General features: G+C 38.3%; 1 protein-coding gene across 6 annotated transcripts in view; it reads left to right on the forward strand.

The window, feature by feature from the left end:
• Nucleotides 1-4,786, forward strand: part of LOC136857520 (V-type proton ATPase 116 kDa subunit a 1) — a 581,303-nt gene extending 576,517 nt beyond the window's left edge. For all 6 annotated transcript variants that reach the window (XM_067136242.2, XM_067136245.2, XM_067136244.2 and 3 more), the window contains one exon: nucleotides 1,840-4,786. In XM_067136242.2, the coding sequence (XP_066992343.2) occupies nucleotides 1,840-1,936 (97 nt within the window). In that variant the 3' untranslated portion in view covers nucleotides 1,937-4,786. The remainder of the gene's footprint in view (nucleotides 1-1,839) is intronic.
• The last annotated feature ends 14,701 nt before the right edge of the window (nucleotides 4,787-19,487 follow it).

Consider the following 19,487-nt stretch of genomic DNA (forward strand, 5'->3'; position numbering starts at 1 on the left):
CACTTTTACATCCTGGGGTATACAAAATTCCCTATACTTGTGGTAAGGTATACATTGGCCAAACATGCCGATCCATTGGTACTCGTATCAGCGAACATGAACAAAATATTTGTCTCAACCAGCTAGACAGATCAGCAATAGCTGAGCACGCTCTATCGTTGGGTCATGATGTCGTGTTCCAAGATTCTTGAGCTCTTACCCACACTAGACACTACAGGTCCAGGATTATATGGGAACATGGACACTGGCTATCAATTAAGTAATACGTGGTTGCCAGCCATTAAGGATTTACGTAGGTAGTTCCCTTCCCTGTACCTTCACTATTGTTATATCATTTCAGTGTTTTCCAAATTTGCACATTCCTTACCGCCAGATGTTTTATTCCAGGCTTATGTCAATATCATACTTTCATATGTGTGTACACCTATTATGTTCGATGACCCTCTCAGACTGATTCTAATGGTTCCATTAGCCAGCACTGTACTGCGTCCGATGAGCCATCTGGTGACGAATGAACGTACCACTTCCACTTCTATTATAACGTCTAAATTCAAACCTCATTGTTTGAGAAGCCTTTCTCATGAATGGGCAAGATTTTCTCCTGAAGACACTGAGCAAAGTTCTCTGTGAAACGTAAAGAATTTCACCTTATTTTCTTGACACGGCATAAGCCCAAAATATCGTTGGGGTCAGACCAAGAGAGGTCGGATAGGATAGATGTAAGTGAGGAGCCTGACAAAAGTAAGTGGAAACAATGCCAGAACTCATCTAAGAGCCCTGTGGTCACCAATCCACACTCCCAAGTTAAGATACTATGGCCCCGTTTAGTCACCTTTTTGACAGGAAGGGGTTGCCGTGGGTGTTATTCTACCATGTCCACCCACAAGAAAGTGTAGCTTTGATTATAGAAGCAGCAAAAGGAAGAAGAAACTACAGTACTCTGTAACTGAGTGAGTTAGCTGTGTAGTACGAACATTGTGGAGGTTGTGGGTTGGAACCTCACCTTCAGCAGCCCCGAGGATGATCATCCATAATTTCCCCATTTTCACACCAGACAAATACTGGAGCTGTTATTAAGGTCATGGCTGCTTCTTTCCCAGTCCTTGCCTTTTCCGAATACTTATCTGAGTTAGCGTGACGATGATCTGTCAAAAATAAAAAATCCACACATGCAACCTACTGTGTACTGTGTGCTTACTTGATTGTAAGTAGAATATACAACGATAGAATATATTTACTGTATGTATATTTTAAATCAAAGGTTTTACTCACATCAATGTTCATCTTATGATTTTACGAACATAAACGTTAGTTTCCGCGAACTTTGACATCAAGAATTTTAATGAACAGTTCACATCAATTTTATTGACTATATGACTTGAAACTTTAACAAAGTTTGTAAATATTTTATTTTAAATGTCCTTGTGTATAAAAGAGTGTTTTAATTTGTCTTACCAATCTATTAAAGTAATTTGTGTGTCTGATATATTGTGTGATTTATTCTAGATGATGATGTCTCTTAGGGGAAGAAACATGTACTAGATTTAATAAATTATATCTGTATTGAATAGGCAGACTGGTTAAATATAATATTTAAGTTATTCTTAAATATTTGCTACTTGAACATGTTAAGTCACATGCAGCAAGTCTGTGCTGATGCAATGTGTTACAACATCTGTGCTCTACTGTGGATGCACTTTAATAATTGCTACCAGCTGTGGAATGTATACATTTCAGTTCAATTTTATAATGTTATACTGAGTATCATCTTTCAGCTTTTGGATATATGTCATGTTTCAGGAGGACATATGAGATCTAATGGCAATATTCTGTTTACAGGGTGGAGTTTATGAGCAAGTTTCACATGGCGACGGGCTACATGTTCCAGCCATTCTCTTTCAAGATCATCCTGGAGGAGGAAACCGAAGAAGAGTAGTCAGAGTTGTAAACCATCAAAGTAATGTAAACATAGTGTACAGCATTTGTCAAAGGTCACAGCTAACTCAAAGTAACAGTCCAGTCACATGGGACCATCTAGTTGTTGTGACTGGCCTGCTTTTATGCTTCCGTCTAGCATCCCATTTTCATAAGTAATTTTACTGTAGTAATGTATTATGTCGTGATTAGGAAGCACTTAACGCAACATGACATGCCACGATGTTAAACTAATGGTGTGTTTACAAAGCACTTCACTTAAAGTAACTTATAGCCAATGCTGATTGGTAGTTGTTTTAATGTTTGGCAGAGATTTATACTATTCTGAACAGTGCTCCTTTCCTACTCAAAGGATATACTTTGTAACAAAATGTAAATGAAAAAGAGTTCAGAAGTTTGGAGTATGACATATTTTTCACCCCTTCAGACTCAAATTGTGAACCCCGTGGTCTAGGGGTAGCAAGCTTGCCTCTTATCTCGAGGCACTGGTTCAGTTCTTGGTAAGATCAGAGATTTTTAACCTCGATCTGAGGGGTTATTCAAGGTCCATTCAGCATATGCAAGGAGAAATGAGGAGCTATCTTACAGTGAGACAGTTATCCCAGCCCAGATAGCCAACAATAACAGCTGAGAGGATTCGTCTTGCTGACCATGCATCACCTTGTAACCTGCAGACCCTCAGATGGAGCAATGGTCACTTGATAGACGAAGGATTATCAGGGCTGTAGTGCCATGGGATTTGGTTTTTCCTTTTTAATATAATTTATTACTCCATGGCTCTGCTCCATGGAGATTCGTTTCTGTTACTCACAAGGCAATGAAATGTAGCCTAATTGGAAGAGAAAGATTGACATTGACAAACTCTTAACTTAGGTGAGAAACCATTAAATCAACCCTAAATAGCTTCATCTAATGTCATGTGTTATACTTTTATATTATGTCACGTTACACTGCGTTAAGTACGTCATAATCCTGGCTTTACTCATTCACTCAATTCATCAACAATTTATTTATCATACTTAACTTCATCGTCATATACAGGTCCGATATATTATGTATTTGAGATGATGGTAGATGTATATAGTTTTAGTGTAATATTTTGTGCATATGTATAAATGGAGACGAATAACCTGTATTTTCTTAATTATGTACTGTTACAGAGATACAAAAAGGAATTCCTGAATGTTGTTATCCATCACAATATGATGATACTTGAGTACAGTTAAATACTTTGGGTTTCACTGTACATTGGGGGCTTCCTATTAATAAAAATTAAGAACAGTAAGTGCCCCATAACCTTTAAAAAGAGGTAGGAAATATGACGCAAAAGAGAGAAAATATTTTTGGGCATGTTTTGGGGATATTAAGTTTTGTTAGAACATTTGTTGTTTATTATATAATTTAATGATTGTGAAAGTCTATGTTTTAAGTAAAAATGTAGCTTAACATTTTATTATTTGGAAGGAGGTACATGTTTACTCATTGGAGGCTTAGTAAATTGGGTATTTGAATGCAGACCCAGAAATATCCTGTGAATTTCTTGAAAAATAAAATAAATTTATACTATATACTGGGTAAAAAGAATCAAAATACAAAATATCTACAAAGCAGTTAAAAGTAAACTCGTGTCCTCATCCCGAGGTGGTGCAACAAAGCAGTTTATTTTATATTACTGGTCCATGTCTTTACACTCAACGACTATAATCCAGTCTTTAACAGTGAACAAGAATACAGTAAACTGAATATTTATGGGGATATTAGAAAAACCTCCCTTCCAACATTTACATCACAATTGTCACTTAAGTTATTAGAAGGTGAACTATTGCAATCACTATCATTACTTTTATCAACTGATCTGTTAGAGTTGTTATTAGAAGGCAATCATAAGTAAGATACAATAGAAATACTGTGGAATGTGAACATTTAAATAAAATGTGGAATATAGCTTTGCTGGCTACTCATTACACAGTCTTCAGAAAAGACAAAGAAATTCATCACATCCCCAATATTCAGGAATGCAGTGATCTAAGGTATTAATCTGTATTTGGAAAAGAATGTTAGCATGATAGACATAACCTTGTTATTTTATATGGCAATGAGGGCTTAAGGTAATTTACACTGTTTTCATTGGCCCTTTGAGGAATCGGAAAAATAAATGAAAGGAGCAGTCAAATTCTGTATACAAGTGATAAATTAAATATTAAAATTCAATGATTGGTGGGTTACAGAATGTTCAAAAAATGTTTTGTTTTATCTGGTTCATGTGCAGTTATTCATATGAATTATGTAATTACCATACAGTATTTTCTATCAGATAGGCTGAAGTAATTTTGGATCCTTGTCCTCACAATTTATCTATGTAATGACATTGTATACTAATTAAATTGTACAAAGAATTAATGCTGATAAATTAATTTTTTGTGGAAAATTTTTGATACAAATATTGTTATATATTTCTTCCATGGAGGTGCTGAGAATATATATATATATATATATATATACATATATATTTTTCAAGTTGATGACTTTGATGTTATGGCTTAAGTCCTGAACATTAAACATCTATGTAGTGGTGCTAACATGTCGTCACTTCAGAAGAACGATTGTATGCCTTCTTGTTGAGTATATGGACCAAATATTGGCTGTGTAAAAGGATGTTTCATAATCATAACTATCTGAAGGTACGATTTTAATGGAGAAGGACGTACAATGAAATCTCAGAGGAATTTTCTTTTTGATATTGCAGTTATTCATTGTCCTTGTTTTTAATGTATCATAGAATGTACAGATATGTGTGTGTGTGTTATATTGAGACAGGGTAACGAAATAAAGATGTTACATGTTCTGTTTATGAATTGTTTTTATTTTCATACTTGCTATTTCCTGACCTTCTTTATGAAGTGTACAAATGCAACACTAATAACTTGCTCAGTAAGAATTCTACTCATAAACAAAACATTAGTTCTGTGCTGTTACTCGCTGCACTGACTGACCACTGGTCCTTGCAAGCAAGTATTTCATCACTCCACCTGCACAGGATCATCAAGGGTTATGAATAGAGCCCGGATTTCCATGCACTATCAAATCTCAAAATATGCATGCATTCATGCACTATCATATGGCAAAACATGCACAGTAAACTGGAAAATATGCACAATCAAAATTCAGTTCCTTTTGAAACTTTGTACAATTACCGTAATTTCTCCAAATTGTCTTGATTTAAGCTCATCCGTTTATCTGTCAGCATATTCTTGAACACAGAAAATGATCTTTCTACGTCACAAGAAGTGACGAGTGCATACTTAAATGCAGAAATCTGGGACAAAGTGAGGTCAAATTGTACGTCTTTTGCATTGTCTTATATAAGTTTGACGAATTCAAAGTCAGGATTTGAATGGATCACTTTGTTCGACCTAACTCTAGCTGCCGCAACTACTTCTCCACGCGATGATTGCAGATGATGTCTTCAACTACTAAAGATTGTAGCTGCGATAACAAAGACGTGTGACGAGGGAGAGTTCTGGGTAGAAAATTCCAGGATAACAACGGAAGAGGGTTCAATGCAAAACCAAGCTTTGTAAGGTGCTATCTCACTAACGCGGTGCCACAGAAGTGTGATACAAGTTTTGTTTTTTTCGTCTAACAGTGACGAAAAATGAGCCGTAATTTAGTAATACACAATTTACGGTTAAATTTATACCAATGAATAACGGGGGTACCTTATTTCTAAGAATTACAGAGATCGGCTTACGTCAACTTTTACTCAAGCACCAGATAAGAAAGTGCTTGGTTAATTGCTTTATAGGACCTCTACCGTATATACTAACTTCGGTTATCAGACAGAATGCCAGGAATGCATTCTCTCCGTCTCTCAATAACAGACATACTGTACAACCTGGAAAAGCGGTCCCAATTTCTGCAAACCAACATTTTAAAAGGCACTATCATGCAAGTTAACATTATATAAGCGCCAAAGTCAGAAGAATAGTCATATTGTGCATTATTAAATGTCCAAATATTCGCTATTAAATCCAAAATATTCAAAATATGCATTATGCATGAATTTTCTCTTAAAACGGCCAAAACATGCAAACATGCACGGAAAAAGAACGGTTATTTGGAATCGTTAAGCCATAAAATGAATATCTGCAAAATTTGACAAGTGTATCCAGTTTATTTAAAAACATGCATTTGCATGGAAATCCGGGCTCTAGTTATGAACTTCATGTTGTTGGTCCGTATTGTTATGCACAGGATCACCAATTAAACTGCCTCTAACTTTTCGCTGCCTCTTCTGGTATATATCTATTAAATTACTTCTTTCCTTACAATACTTCCACTGTTCACACCTAACAATTATATGTAATCCTTGACTTCCAGGGGCCTGTTTCATGAACGAACTTAGCAACTTTTCACTTTTCACTGCGTACTTTTCAGTTCACATTTTGTTCCACAATTAGCCTACTTTTCAGATTTGTCTTGCAAAGTGAAAAGTTAGGAATATTCTCACTATTCAAGCCTTTTATATTCTTCCATCAGTACAGAAATTCAAAGTGCAAAGAAATAAAGTGAAAAGTTTTCAGAAATATTGCAAAGAGTCAATTCCCTTTCCAGCTGTTAATTAACAAGTACAATATCTACACTAGTTTCTTGGCATAGAATTTGATTTAGTGATATAAACATGTTATGAAGAGAGCTTTCATTATCATCAAGTGAGGATAGTGATGAACAATCCAACAAGAGAATGTACAAAGACAGGATTAATTTTCATAACCTCACTTTGATGGAATTTCGTGATTGTTTTCATGTTACCCCAATACAAACTGACTAATATTCTTTAAATAATTGGTCATTGATTGAAACCTGCAGCAAAAAGAAGTCAATCCCTTTCGGAAAAAAACAAATTTTTATATGCTTACATATGAGGACATAATATGCAAAAGCCGCCAAGACCACGTTGACAAAATTTTCAGAAATTGAGAAAAACGTGCCTCTGGTTTACTATTTGTAGTTATCATGTGTGTATTGGACAAGTGATATGTAAGGGGTTTGGGAATAATGTGAGCAAATAAAAATAAACGTGTACCTATTATTTTCGATGTAAATGTGAATTTTATTTTGGACTTGGAGGGTTTTGGTTGGAACATGGTAGTAATCATCAATTCAAAATTCTGTCATGTAGATGAATGAGAAGTTAAGTCTCTGCAATCAAGTATTTTGCGTTAACAATGACATATTTTAATAGTGCCCGCCTGGTGGCCATGATCGTTAAGGCGCTGAAGTCTAAAACGGTCTAACACCGAGGTTAGCCGGTTCGAGTCCCGTTGGTCGAAAAAATTTTCACCATCAGAATGTTGGCCGGCAGGGTAGGGGAGGTGGTGGTATACAATTTCTAATCACTAGATTGCGTGCCAAAAGCCTGGATTAAATTCCAAACCTCTCCGCAGTGCACATATGGAGTGAGGGCATATGACGCTGTTGATGGTGATTCGTCCGTCGGATGGGGACGTTAAGCCTTGAGCAGACCCCTTGGTGCTATTCGACAGGAGTAGGCTATGTGCCGGCACCGGGTTTCACCCTCTCCCTACTATCATATATCACGTCATTCATTTCATCTCCCATTAACTCCTCTGATGAGGTTGACGTCAGGAAGGGCATCCGGTCATAAAAAACCGCCACGACAAATTCATCTCACCTCATACCCGACCCCGTAGGGAAACGGGACAAGGGTTGGACAAACAAACAAACAATGACATATTTTAATAATAAAAAGCTTTTTAAAAACGTAAACTCAAGAATAATGGTTAACTGAATGCTTGACATGGCTTCCCAGCTTGATTGCAAGTTGGATAAAGCGGCAATGACTTTGCAGAATATCTGTAACAATAATAAACATTATTGTCAGAACGGTGGTTTCATTTTATAGCTTCGACTCAAAATAGTACTAACGTAGAGTATAAAATGTCATAGCTAAACATCTAAATATACATACCTTATCTTCTTTTCTCTCTCACGTTTCTGGTTGCTAGGATATGCTTTTCGCTTCCAACCTCTCCCTGGATCACATGGAGTTATTTTAACAGAACAATCTTCCATGTTATTAATATATTTCGTGATAATTTAAACAAATTTATGTGATCTTACGACCTGACAAACTGCTCTGAAATGAAACCTATGCAGAGTAAAGACATGAGCTATGTCACGTGAGATGGATGAGCAGTTTCATTGGCTCCTGTGGACTTGGCGGTTCTTGCTTGCCAAGACCCGATGGACTTGGCGGTTATTGCTGGAAACTGCAAATTTCTACATGCATTTATAACACGAAATGTCGGGTTTTGCTTATGAGTAATTGGCTATAACCAAAGAATTCTTCATTGCGCACATAATGGCATATACAGCTCAAAAATGTCAGAAATTGGACTTGGTGGGTTTTGCATATTATGTCCTCATGTGAGTAAATGGTGCCCAGTTGCATGGTATAGCAGCAATGTATGGGACATCAAAATCAACTATTTGCAAAATTGTCACTAAAGTTGTAGATGCTATTTTAAATGTAAAATTCCCTAACATAGTATGTTGGCCTGATAATCCACATAATATAGTGTTGACAGTATTCTCGTTAATTTTTATGCTCCTACTTAGCACGAAGATGTTTATGTTCATAGACATGGGCATCATTCTCTCAATATTATTTTTAAAGTTGCCAAAAAGGATGCCCTGTTTCTCCTTGATGACTTTTAGCACAGCCAGCTTCTTGTAATTGTCCTTCTTTCCCATTATAAAAAATCAAAACTTTAAAACTACCAGTATGACAATTATATCTAGAGTGTTAAGGCAAAAGAGTATAAGTCAAACAATGGCTAAAATGAGATAAGTCACCTATATTATATAAAAAAATATGCTCTTTCAAAAGGTCAAGTCAGTATAAGTCTAAAATGAAAAGTGGCTATCAAAATGGGTTTAATTCAAAGAGTACAATTTTGAAGTTTTGATTTGTGTTCAGGAAAAGTAGTATAACTTAAGTTATACTGTTGTGATGTGACAGCTCAGCTTCCCTTGGTTACTCAAAACAGTATAAGTCAAACTTTCTCAACATGAACACGCAATGCAATCATGCTAGCACATTGTTACAACAATTAATCTAGCTTTGCTTGTTACTCTCACATTATAGTGGAACGATTTCTTGAAAGATTATCTCAATGTTGTTATTGCAAGCATACAAGAAGTTTGTGGAAAACAAACAGCAAGCTTCATTCAGTGTTTGAAGTTGTACGTATTTTTCTCTTGTTTACAGTTCTGATCTACTTACATTCAGTATGCTTGACAAAATAATTACGACAATAATGTCATCAAGAACTCTGAAGATTTTAGAGATGGCGAAACGGAGCCAATGTAAAAAATACAGCGATAACGGTAACCATAATAAGTCCCTGTGAATAGTTTTAGATTGGTTAATCCTCGATATAGTTGTGCTTTGATTTCTTAATGACTTTTCTTCTAATTGTGAAATGTTTGACAGGGACATTTCTTTGTTAGATGTAGTAATTACAGTATTCCTATTTCAGTTGTTGGAATGGCGCCAGTAAAAGCATCCAATTCCAACAATGACAGACTGGAACTTACCAGGATGGTTGACAGATGTTTACACACTGATGACGAAGAGGACATTTCCTTGAATTCAAAGGTTTACCCAGCTATATTACAATGAGAACAATTACATACAGGCAATATCGCTCAATTAGACATTGTGCATGTTTTGGAGGACTATGAGACAAGCATACTTGAACTTTCTGATAACAACAAATTCAGTGATTTTATTCAGGACAGTGATCGGTCAGTTAGTGAAGATATCCAAGTGGGCGAACTAAATCCATATCATGTGCTGATTGCCAAAAAGCTTACATACACTGAACTTCAGTGCCCTTAAATCTCGGAAACATTCATACTTGCTGACAATGTTGTTAGTGATAAAGTTATACCTGTCTCAAGTAGTACTTTAAACGATGAAAGTAATGTAATCGATCAGGAAAGTAATGTTGGGAAAAATAACATAATCGTGGTTCGCAATTTACCAAGTGAGCCAATGAAGAAAAGTAATTCAGGAGAGACTCAAAAATGCCTCAAAGGTAAAGATATTTTCACCATACAAAAGAAATTACAACGAAAAATCAGTCTTAACATGGGAAAGGAGTATATCACCAGCAAGGGAATATTGATTTCTGCTAGGGTATCGAGGCCTCTTAAAAAGTGTCGAATGGGGTGCCATGTTAAGTTGGAATGGACAATGGTTGGAAATATTCTGGTTAAAAATTTTATCTTTGAGGAATACTGGGCTTTAGGTGACAGAAACAAGAGAAAGGCATATGTAAATAGCTTGGTTGATTCTAGTCCACCAAAAACAAGTAGGAAAAGGGCCGTTGATCCAGAGCAACAGCATAATAGATCTGTAACAAATTTGTTTCATTTCAATATTAATGGTGAACGAGTACAAGTTTGTAGGCGGTGTTTCATGGACACACTCGGTGAAACTAATATGTTCATAACACAAGCTTTAAAAGATCGCGGTAAAACTGTGTCAGGAGTGACAGAAGTTGATCAGAGAGGAAGAAAACCACCTGCGAATAAAACAAGTGATGCACAGTTAGAACAGATAAGAAAACATATCCACACATTTCCCTTGTACAAATCACATTTTACCCACCGTAAAAGTGATAAAACCTACTTGCCTTCCTACTTTAATCTGCAAATGATGTACAACCTGTACAAAGAAACTGAGGGTAATCCTGCTTCTAGATCAGTATATGAACGAGAATTTCGTAAGTTGAATATTTCATTCAAACATCTGAAAGTAGACACATGTCATAAGTGTAATGTGCTTCATACCAAGAAAAGACTTGCAAAAAATGATTCTGAACGCAATGAAATTGAGCAGGAAATCGGCCTCCATCATGCAGAAGCAGATAATGCTTACACACGAAAATCAGAAGATAAGCTCCTTGCTAAACATTTTAATAAACCCACATTATGGACTTTTAATCTAACAATGCATGAGACAATAAGGGAGATGTAAAATGCTACATGTGGCATGAATGTGAGGGAGGAAGAGGAGGGAATCAAATTGCTCCTTGCATCTACCGGGAATTAACTTCGCTCCCACCAGATGTTGAAGATGTTATTCTTTACTCTGACACTTGTGGAGGTCAAAATAAGAACTCACATGTGGCCTCGATGCTTTTGACGGTAATGCAAGATAATCCCAACATTGAAGTAGTTGATCACAAGTTCATGGTCAGTGGCCATAGCCATATGGAATGTGATGTTGACCATGCACTTATCGAAAAGCAAAAGGAGAAACTCGTACTCCCCATTTACCATCAGCATGATTGGTACCAGTTGGTACGTACAGCAGGGAAGAAAATACGTTTTGAAGTTATGGAACTCCTTCATTCCGATTTTTTGGACTTCACAGGTTTGTTAAAGAGCACATTGCAATTGAGAAAGAAGGACACGAGTAGAGAACCATTCATCTGGTTAAATGCCAAGTAGTTCAGATAAACCAAAGAGTTTGGCATGATTTATTTCAAGAATAGCCTCAAAGAGGATGAAGACTTTAAACAATTAAGCTTTATTCGCAGAGGTAAAAACCGATGCTGTACTTCGACCTCAACGATGTTACAGCGCTCCATTGCCAATCACAAGAGAGAAAAAGAAGGATATTATGGATCTTCTACCATTAGTTCCAGAAATATTCCATCCTTTTTATCACAACCTGAAGTGCGCATCCGGAGTTCCAGAAGTTTATCCTGACATGGAAGAACACATGGATGATGATTTTCCTTCAACTATTACAGACTGTCTTGTGTGAATATCAATGTCCATTTTATCTCTCTTCATATTATTGTTTAAACACAAATTTTCATTCAGTTTCTGTGCGTTGTATGTCCTTTGTCATAGTAAGGCTTGTGTGTGTGCCACGTTCTCACTTCGATCAAAATTCTGGTGTGACCAGTGCTGCCTCTATGTCGTCGAACGAAGACTCGCTGTGAAGTGATGTCTTGGCTTCTGTTTCCACAGCCTATCAGAAAAGTTGGGCACGCATGCACAAAAGGCGGAGTTCCTGCTTTGCGGCAAAAGGCTTAGAAATTCTCGCTGAGCCACGCTGAGCTGTGATCTGCACAGCCAGCACCTGGCGTGGAGCGCACGACAAACGTGGTTGTGAGGAGAGTTGAATGATTTGTTATTCTTTGGCTGGCGTCTTTTTCATTGCACTGTATTTGATTGTAGATAATATTATTAAAGTAATTTATTTTCCAAATAGACAATGTGCTGCAGCACTTCAGCACATAAGGTACGGCCGCCCCTGTATATAACGCTAGTACATTTATGAAATATGGAGTATGTGGACAGTGAACATGTCATTCTGGAAGTGGAGAAGTACCCATGTTTTATAATACGCACAGTAGTGGCACACATGCTCCCCCCTCCCCCCGCAATAATTGGAAATGGGCCCCTCACTTCCTGATGAGGAAAGTTACATGTTTATTTCATAGTAAAAAATTGTGTATCATTAGAACGAACAGCAACGACGACGACATTTTGCCACTTATAATTAACTATAGATCATGAAAAGAGTTCAGTGACATTCGGTATTATTAAAAAAAATTGTCTGGGTAAAGCTAAAGGTTCTCATGAATAAGGACAAATTTACCCTTCGTTGACCTTTCACTGATAGTAGGATGAATCTGCCACTTTCTTTCTTTGTCAACACCGCCTCAGTCGTTCAATTGCAAGATACTGAACTAGATCTTCAGGAACAACAGACGAGGATCCTGATGATGATGATGTTTGTTGTTTAAAGGGGCCTAACATCTAGGTCATCGGTTCCTAATGGTGCAAAATGAGACGAAATGTTATGACAATTTAAAAATCCAGAATTCTCCACTGACCAGATTCGAAAATGTGATGACGAAGAATGAATGGATGGATATGAATTTAAAACAATCAGTGGATCCTACCCGCAATGCCCCACATTCCCAGAAACTAGCATTAAATAATAGTATTACTGACCAAGGGACTGCGTCTAAAGCACAATACTGAATCGATGATGCTTGTAGTCAAAATGGGTCCAAAATCCAGATCATCAGCCCCTCATAATGGTACTTATCGCTATGCTATTTATCATGTTGCGGTACTAATCAAAAGTAGCATAGACTCTCAGTATTCCACACATTATAGTACTACTCACAGGTTATGAAATTCGCACATGTAACACAGGTCAATGGTGTTTCGCACACTGCTGCGCTATTTACAGGCAACGCAACCTATGGCGTTCCTCCCATAAGTGTACTAACTACAGGGACCCGCACTATCCCGTGGTGTTCCTCACATAGTGGGTACTAAGCATAGGCAAGACAGAACCATGGGGTCGCTCATCCCATGGTGTTGCTCATATAGGGGTATGAATCACAGGTACTGTACAAGCCAGCAATGTACTATATTGCTACTAATCACAAACCTATTTGGTACCAAACATAGTGGTACTACGGGCAAGTGAAAGCGATCCATGGTGTTCCCCGCGTGGTGGTACTAATCACAAGTAGTCTCATGGTTCTAATTTGATCATCTCTTGGTCGTCCCTTTTAGTCGCCTCTTATGACAGGCAAGGGATATCGTGGGTGTATTCTTCGTCTGCGTCCCCCACCCAAAGGGGGGATGAGGATGCTTGCTTTGCAGCAACTGTGCTACAACTGCAATTGCTGCTGCCGTGTGGCATCCTGCGGCAGCAATTGCCATGGTACAGTTTTCGCTGCTTGCTGCAACTGTATTTACTGTCACGTGTGGCCCTAGCCTTAGACCTATCTGTGACATCAATATAGTTGGTCCCTTGTTGGACATTATAAATTTTCCAGCCTAACTCATTCCTCATTCGCCCCAATGTTCTAATTTGGGCTCATCAGCTGGTAAATAGCACACCTACCAAAATGCATGGCTAATGCATAATGTGGAGGCCACTGTGTAGGCCTCTTGGAGCCACTGGCAGTGCCAATGCATTATGAGAGACTTTGTCTCATTAAAAAAAATTGATGCCTGCCTGGCCAGCAGATGATATAGATGTTAATTTACTCATTCGGGACAATATTATTTCAGGTTCCCTATGGGAATCAATACTTATATCAAGACCTATCTTTGTCGGTGTGATGTAAAGCAACTTGTAAAAAAATGTTAAAAAATTATTCTTCTATCTAACTTGCATGTACCCATGCAGTTCAAGTGAAGGCCATCTGAGTGCAGATCCCTATCTTCTACACACCCATTAGATTAGGATGGAATGATATTAGTAGATGAATAGGCATGAATAGAGTTTTTAAAAGTAGGAAAGCTCATATAAAGGTAAAGTTGAAGTTCAAGAGAACAAATTGGGGCAAATATTTATTTTTAGGAAGAGGAATAAGTGATCAGAAATGTTATTTATTTATTTTATTTATTTATTTATCATGCCTTTGTAGGTGGCGAAGTTAGGGCTCTTGGCCCTCTCTTACACTTAACCACTGTACACATCATTGAGAGCAGAGTTTGAGTACATATTACATAATAAATGATAACCTACACAAAAATACCTTACACTTTTCTAACTCACATTCATACGATCATTCATTCTTTCCAGTCATACAAGTTAGTCAGCTGCATTCAGCAGGTAGTCTCGGCAAGCAGTCTTAAATTTAAGTAATGAAGTGGAATTTCTGACACTGACAGGCAGGGAATTCTAAAGTCTAGAACCCGCCACAACAAAGGAGTTGTTGTACATGGAGGAGCAGTGAACAGGAATAGAAAGGGAGGAGCCAGAGCGGGTATTACTGCTGTGAAAGGAGGACAAATACTTAAGCTGGGATGAAATGTATAGTGGTCTGTCTTCAGAGAGCAGTCTGTATATCTGTATCAGTATGTGATACATCCGTCGTTTGTCAGGTCCACAGGTGTTGGGGAAGGAATCGGCAGGGCCAAAGGACTGAACAAATAAATGACCATATCAAGGGAAAATAATAATTCGTTGAAACCCATCAAAACATGATGATCAATGGGGTAAATATTTATTGAAGGAATTCCATGTATAAGACATTCTTTGTACAATTACTTTTTGGCAATATTGCAACTTAGCACTCTTGACGTTTCAACATTGAAAACTGGCTCAGGTAAATCAAAACCTGCACGTTCCAGCATTTCTGCTTGAGCTTTATTGATCATGATAAAAAATGTCAGATGAATTGGAAGTTGGTGTTACTTAAAAGAAAATGGAAGTATTTTATCTGATGGTGTTAAATCATCTTGAGGGATTATAGTTCTCTATCTACTTTTTCAATGTACAGTGCACTGTTTGACCACTGAGAAGCTACTAATATAACACAAATCCCTAAACTGAAGCAATTTTGTATTAAGTATTGGTACACATATCATATTTTCTCGAATAATTGCATAATTTACGCATCCCAATATTTTTAGGTCCAAAGTGGAGAAAAAGAAATGTTCTCATATTTGAATGCGTTTTGAAATAAAGATGTCAACTACTCGAGTAGCAGTCTTCCTATTGCAAAACCGGGCATTCCAAATACTGGGCAATGTGCTGTTATCAGCCAGTAGGGAAATACCACTGCACTAGTTCAGTGAATGAATCAGCGCACTCTATTCCAATCTGGTACAAAGATATTTTACGAGTGTTTTGGGTGCGGTACATGTGCTGATCTCAAAACTGTTTATTAATCTACAATGAGCAAGTATTTATTTATTTATTTATTGAATGGCAAGTATACAAAAGAAAAAGAAAATTTACACTATATACAAGGACAAGAATGTTGATAGCGTTCACATTTACAAATCAATGTCCAGTTGCTGTAGCCATTCTAAAAAGGGGGGTGTAGCACTGATGACATCTTGGGCTGGTCCACCATACTTCCTCAGAGGGCACTCCTCAATAATGTGCTGCACTGACTGGAAAAGGGCTCCGCAATCACAGGCAGGGGATTCTTGAAGTCCCCACTTATGTAGCATGGCATTACATCTAGCGTGGCTTGTTCTTAAACAGTTGAGTTTAGACCATTGGTGTTTCTTCAGGTGAAATCCTGGGAGTCCAGTTGTGGGGTCTCAGATGCCTTGGTGTTTCACACGTGCAGAGCTCCAGCTTTGACGCCATTTTTCCTGGATATTGAAGACAGTTATGTCATGCCATATTGGGTTCCTTGATTTAAGACAAGAAGGAGGTAGGTCAGTAAGGACCTCATGGATTGGGAGATTCTGTGGATGATCAGGATGGTGTAACTTTTTCCACTCGCTTATAGTTGCTTCCTGTCGTCTCAGTTCCGTAGGTGGTATGTTACTGATAGTATGTAGCCACGGGACTGGGGTGGATTTTAGTATGCCTGTTATGCTTCTCATACATTTGTTCAAATGGACGTCGATCTTCCTAGTATGAGCGCTACATTGCCACACCGGGGCACAATATTCAGCCACTGGATGAACCATTGTGAGGGCAGTAGTGCGTAGTTTGGATGCATCAGCTCCCCATGCTGTACCAGCTAGTTTCTTCATGATGTTGTTTCTTGACTTAAGTTTCTGACTTGTATTTTCCAGGTGTTTTTTATATGTTAAAGGTGATGCCAAGGTACTTGGGGTTGAAATTATGTTTAATTGTTTGTTGGCAGAACACAACGTTGAGCTTTTGGTGAGCTAATTGGTTACACAGATGGAATGAGCATACTTCTGTCTTAGCCGGATTTGGATAAGTCTCCACTTCGTGTAGTATGCACCCAAGGTTTCCAAGTCATTGGAGAGAATACTTTCTCCCTCTTCTAATGTGCCAGTTTGGACAGCAATGGCTAAGTCGTCAGCATAGCAGAATTTCTTGCTGATGGTGTCAGGCATGTCACTGGTGTACAAGTTGAAAAGTAGTGGGGCTAATACGGACCCTTAAGGTAGTCCATTTTTTACTGTGAAAGACTTGCTTGTCTTTTGCCCTATGATGACCTTGAAGTAACGATTTGTCAGCATGTTCTTCATAAGTGCTGTAAGTTTTCGGCAGCGTGTATGCTTTTCAATTTTGAATAGTAGTCGATCCAGCCATACTGTATCATATGCCGCTGTCAGGTCAACAAAAGCGACAGATGTCTTTAGCTTCTTCTGGAATCCTGCCTCAATGTATGATGATGATGATAGCAAACACTCGTAATCGAGTAGGTTTGTCTTCCAGGTAGGATGTCTCTTCATCTATGTGTTCGGAGGTGACTATACAGTCCAATGCGGGAGTTACACAATTTGCCACAGTGATGACAGGTAGTCCCAGGTGGAGCAGTCATGTTATTTCTATGTCTTCTCAGCATTTCTTTTTCTTTCCTACGTTGCCTCTTGTCATTTGCTGTACGTCGGCGGTTTTCTTCAAAAGACAGTGTGCCGTAATGGACTAGTGATCTCCAAGATGAACGGTCAAGCGCTAAGCTCTCCCAGTTATCAACATCAATGTTACATCTCTTCAAGTTAGCCTTGATTACATCTTTAAATCGCTTCCTCTGACCGCCTACACAGCGTTTACCTACTGATAGCTCAGAGTAAAACACTTGTTTGGGAATGCGATTATTGGTCATGCGAACTACGTGGCCTGTCCATCGTAGCTGGCGTCTTCAAACCATCAATTCTATACTGGTGGTGTGTGCCTCTTCAAGAACGCTGATATTTGTGCGCCTGCCTTGCCAAGTTATTTGCAGTATTCTCCTCAAGCAACGTTGATGATACTGTTCCAGCTTCTTAAGGTGTCGACTGTAGCATGTCCAGGATTCAGATCCGTAGAGTAAGGTTGGAACTACAACAGAATTGTACACAAGAATCTTTGTTGTGATATTGACATTGTGATTGTCAAAAACTCGAGATCTTAACTTAGCAAAGGATGCTCCTGCACGGTTAATTCTGTTGGATTTCTGAATCTATATTTGCGCTTGATGAGAGGGTGCTGCCAAGGTATGGGAAGGTGTTTACAACTTGAAGGCTCACTCCATCAATTGTGACATTGATATCTCTTTGACCTTCCCCAGGGGCTGGTTGGTATAGGATCTGTGTTTTGCTGGTATTCAGTTTCAGTCCGATCTTGTTGTACGCATCAGAGAAAGCATTCAGGATTCTCACAAGCTCTTCTTGTGTCTGAGCTACGACAGCATTATCATCAGCGTACTGTAACTCAACTAATGCTGCAGACGATGTCCGAGATCCTGCCTTTAAACGGCTCAAATTAAAAAGTTTACCATCCATCCTGTAAGTTATATGAATTCCTGGAGGGAGATCATCTCTGACAAGTTCCATGACAGTGGCAACATACAAGGAAAACAAAGTGGGGGCTATCACACAGCCTTGCTTAACACCGGTATTGATATGGAATGGCTCTCCAATAGAGCCGTTGCCAATGACAGCTGCCATCATATCAGTGTAGAGCAATTTCAAGATGGCAATAAATTTCTGCGGAAAGCCATATAGAGCTAAAATTTTCCACAAAGCTTCTCGGTTCACAGAGTCAAATGCCTTAGTAAGATCAATAAAGGCAATATAAAGAGGTCTATTTTGTTCTCTACATTTTTCCTGGAGTTGACGAGCTGTGGATATCATATCTGTGGTTCTTCTAGAAGGCCTGAAGCCACACTGACTCTCTGGAAGTATTTTCTCCACCAGGGGTACAATACGATTTGCCAAGATTCGAGCAATAAGCTTTCCCAGGCACGACAGTAAGGATGTTCCCCGATAGTTACTGCAGTTTGTTCGATCCCCTTTCTTAAATATGGGAACTACCAGACTGTCTCTGAAATCAGGAGGCATTTCTTCTGTGCTCCAAATTTTGACAATCAGTTCATGTATGTGTCTTACTAGTTCCTCACCACCTTCTTTGAGAGCTTCCACTGGTATACCATCAGGACCAGAGGCTTTGTGACGCTTTGCTTGATTGACAGCATGCTTAACTTCATCTAATGTTGGTGGGGAGCCAAGTTCATCATTGATGGGAGCTTGTTTTAATATATCATACACCTGTTCATCAATAATCGAATCCTGGTTCAAGAGGTCTTCAAAATGCTTTTTCCACCTATTCATGATGGAGTGCTGATCTTTTAAAAGTATACTTTTATCGCTGGACCAAAGAGAATTCCTCCCAAAGGTGGTGGGACCATAAACTGCTTTTGTCGCTTGGAAGAACTGTCGTGAATCTTTATCTGCTAGATATTCCAACTCTTTTGCCTTTGCTGTCCACCATGCATTCTTGAGCTCACGGGTTTTTCTTTGGACATTTGCTTTGGCAATATTTACGGTTTGTTTCTTAGAGTGGGAGTTCATGTCCCTTCGCCATGCTTGCAAGGCTTTTCTCTTCTGTGAGATCAATGCTTCAATTTCTTCATCATTTTCATCAAACCAGTCCTGATGTTTTCTGGTCTTATATCCTACTGTTTCTTTGCAAGCATCTTGAATAGTGGTCTTCAGACTCTCCCAGTGTTGCGTTACATCAGATTGATATTCCTTCGGCAAAGTCCGAT

The sequence above is a fragment of the Anabrus simplex genome, chromosome 1, assembly GCF_040414725.1.
Source record: "Anabrus simplex isolate iqAnaSimp1 chromosome 1, ASM4041472v1, whole genome shotgun sequence".
NCBI lineage: Eukaryota > Metazoa > Arthropoda > Insecta > Orthoptera > Tettigoniidae > Anabrus > Anabrus simplex.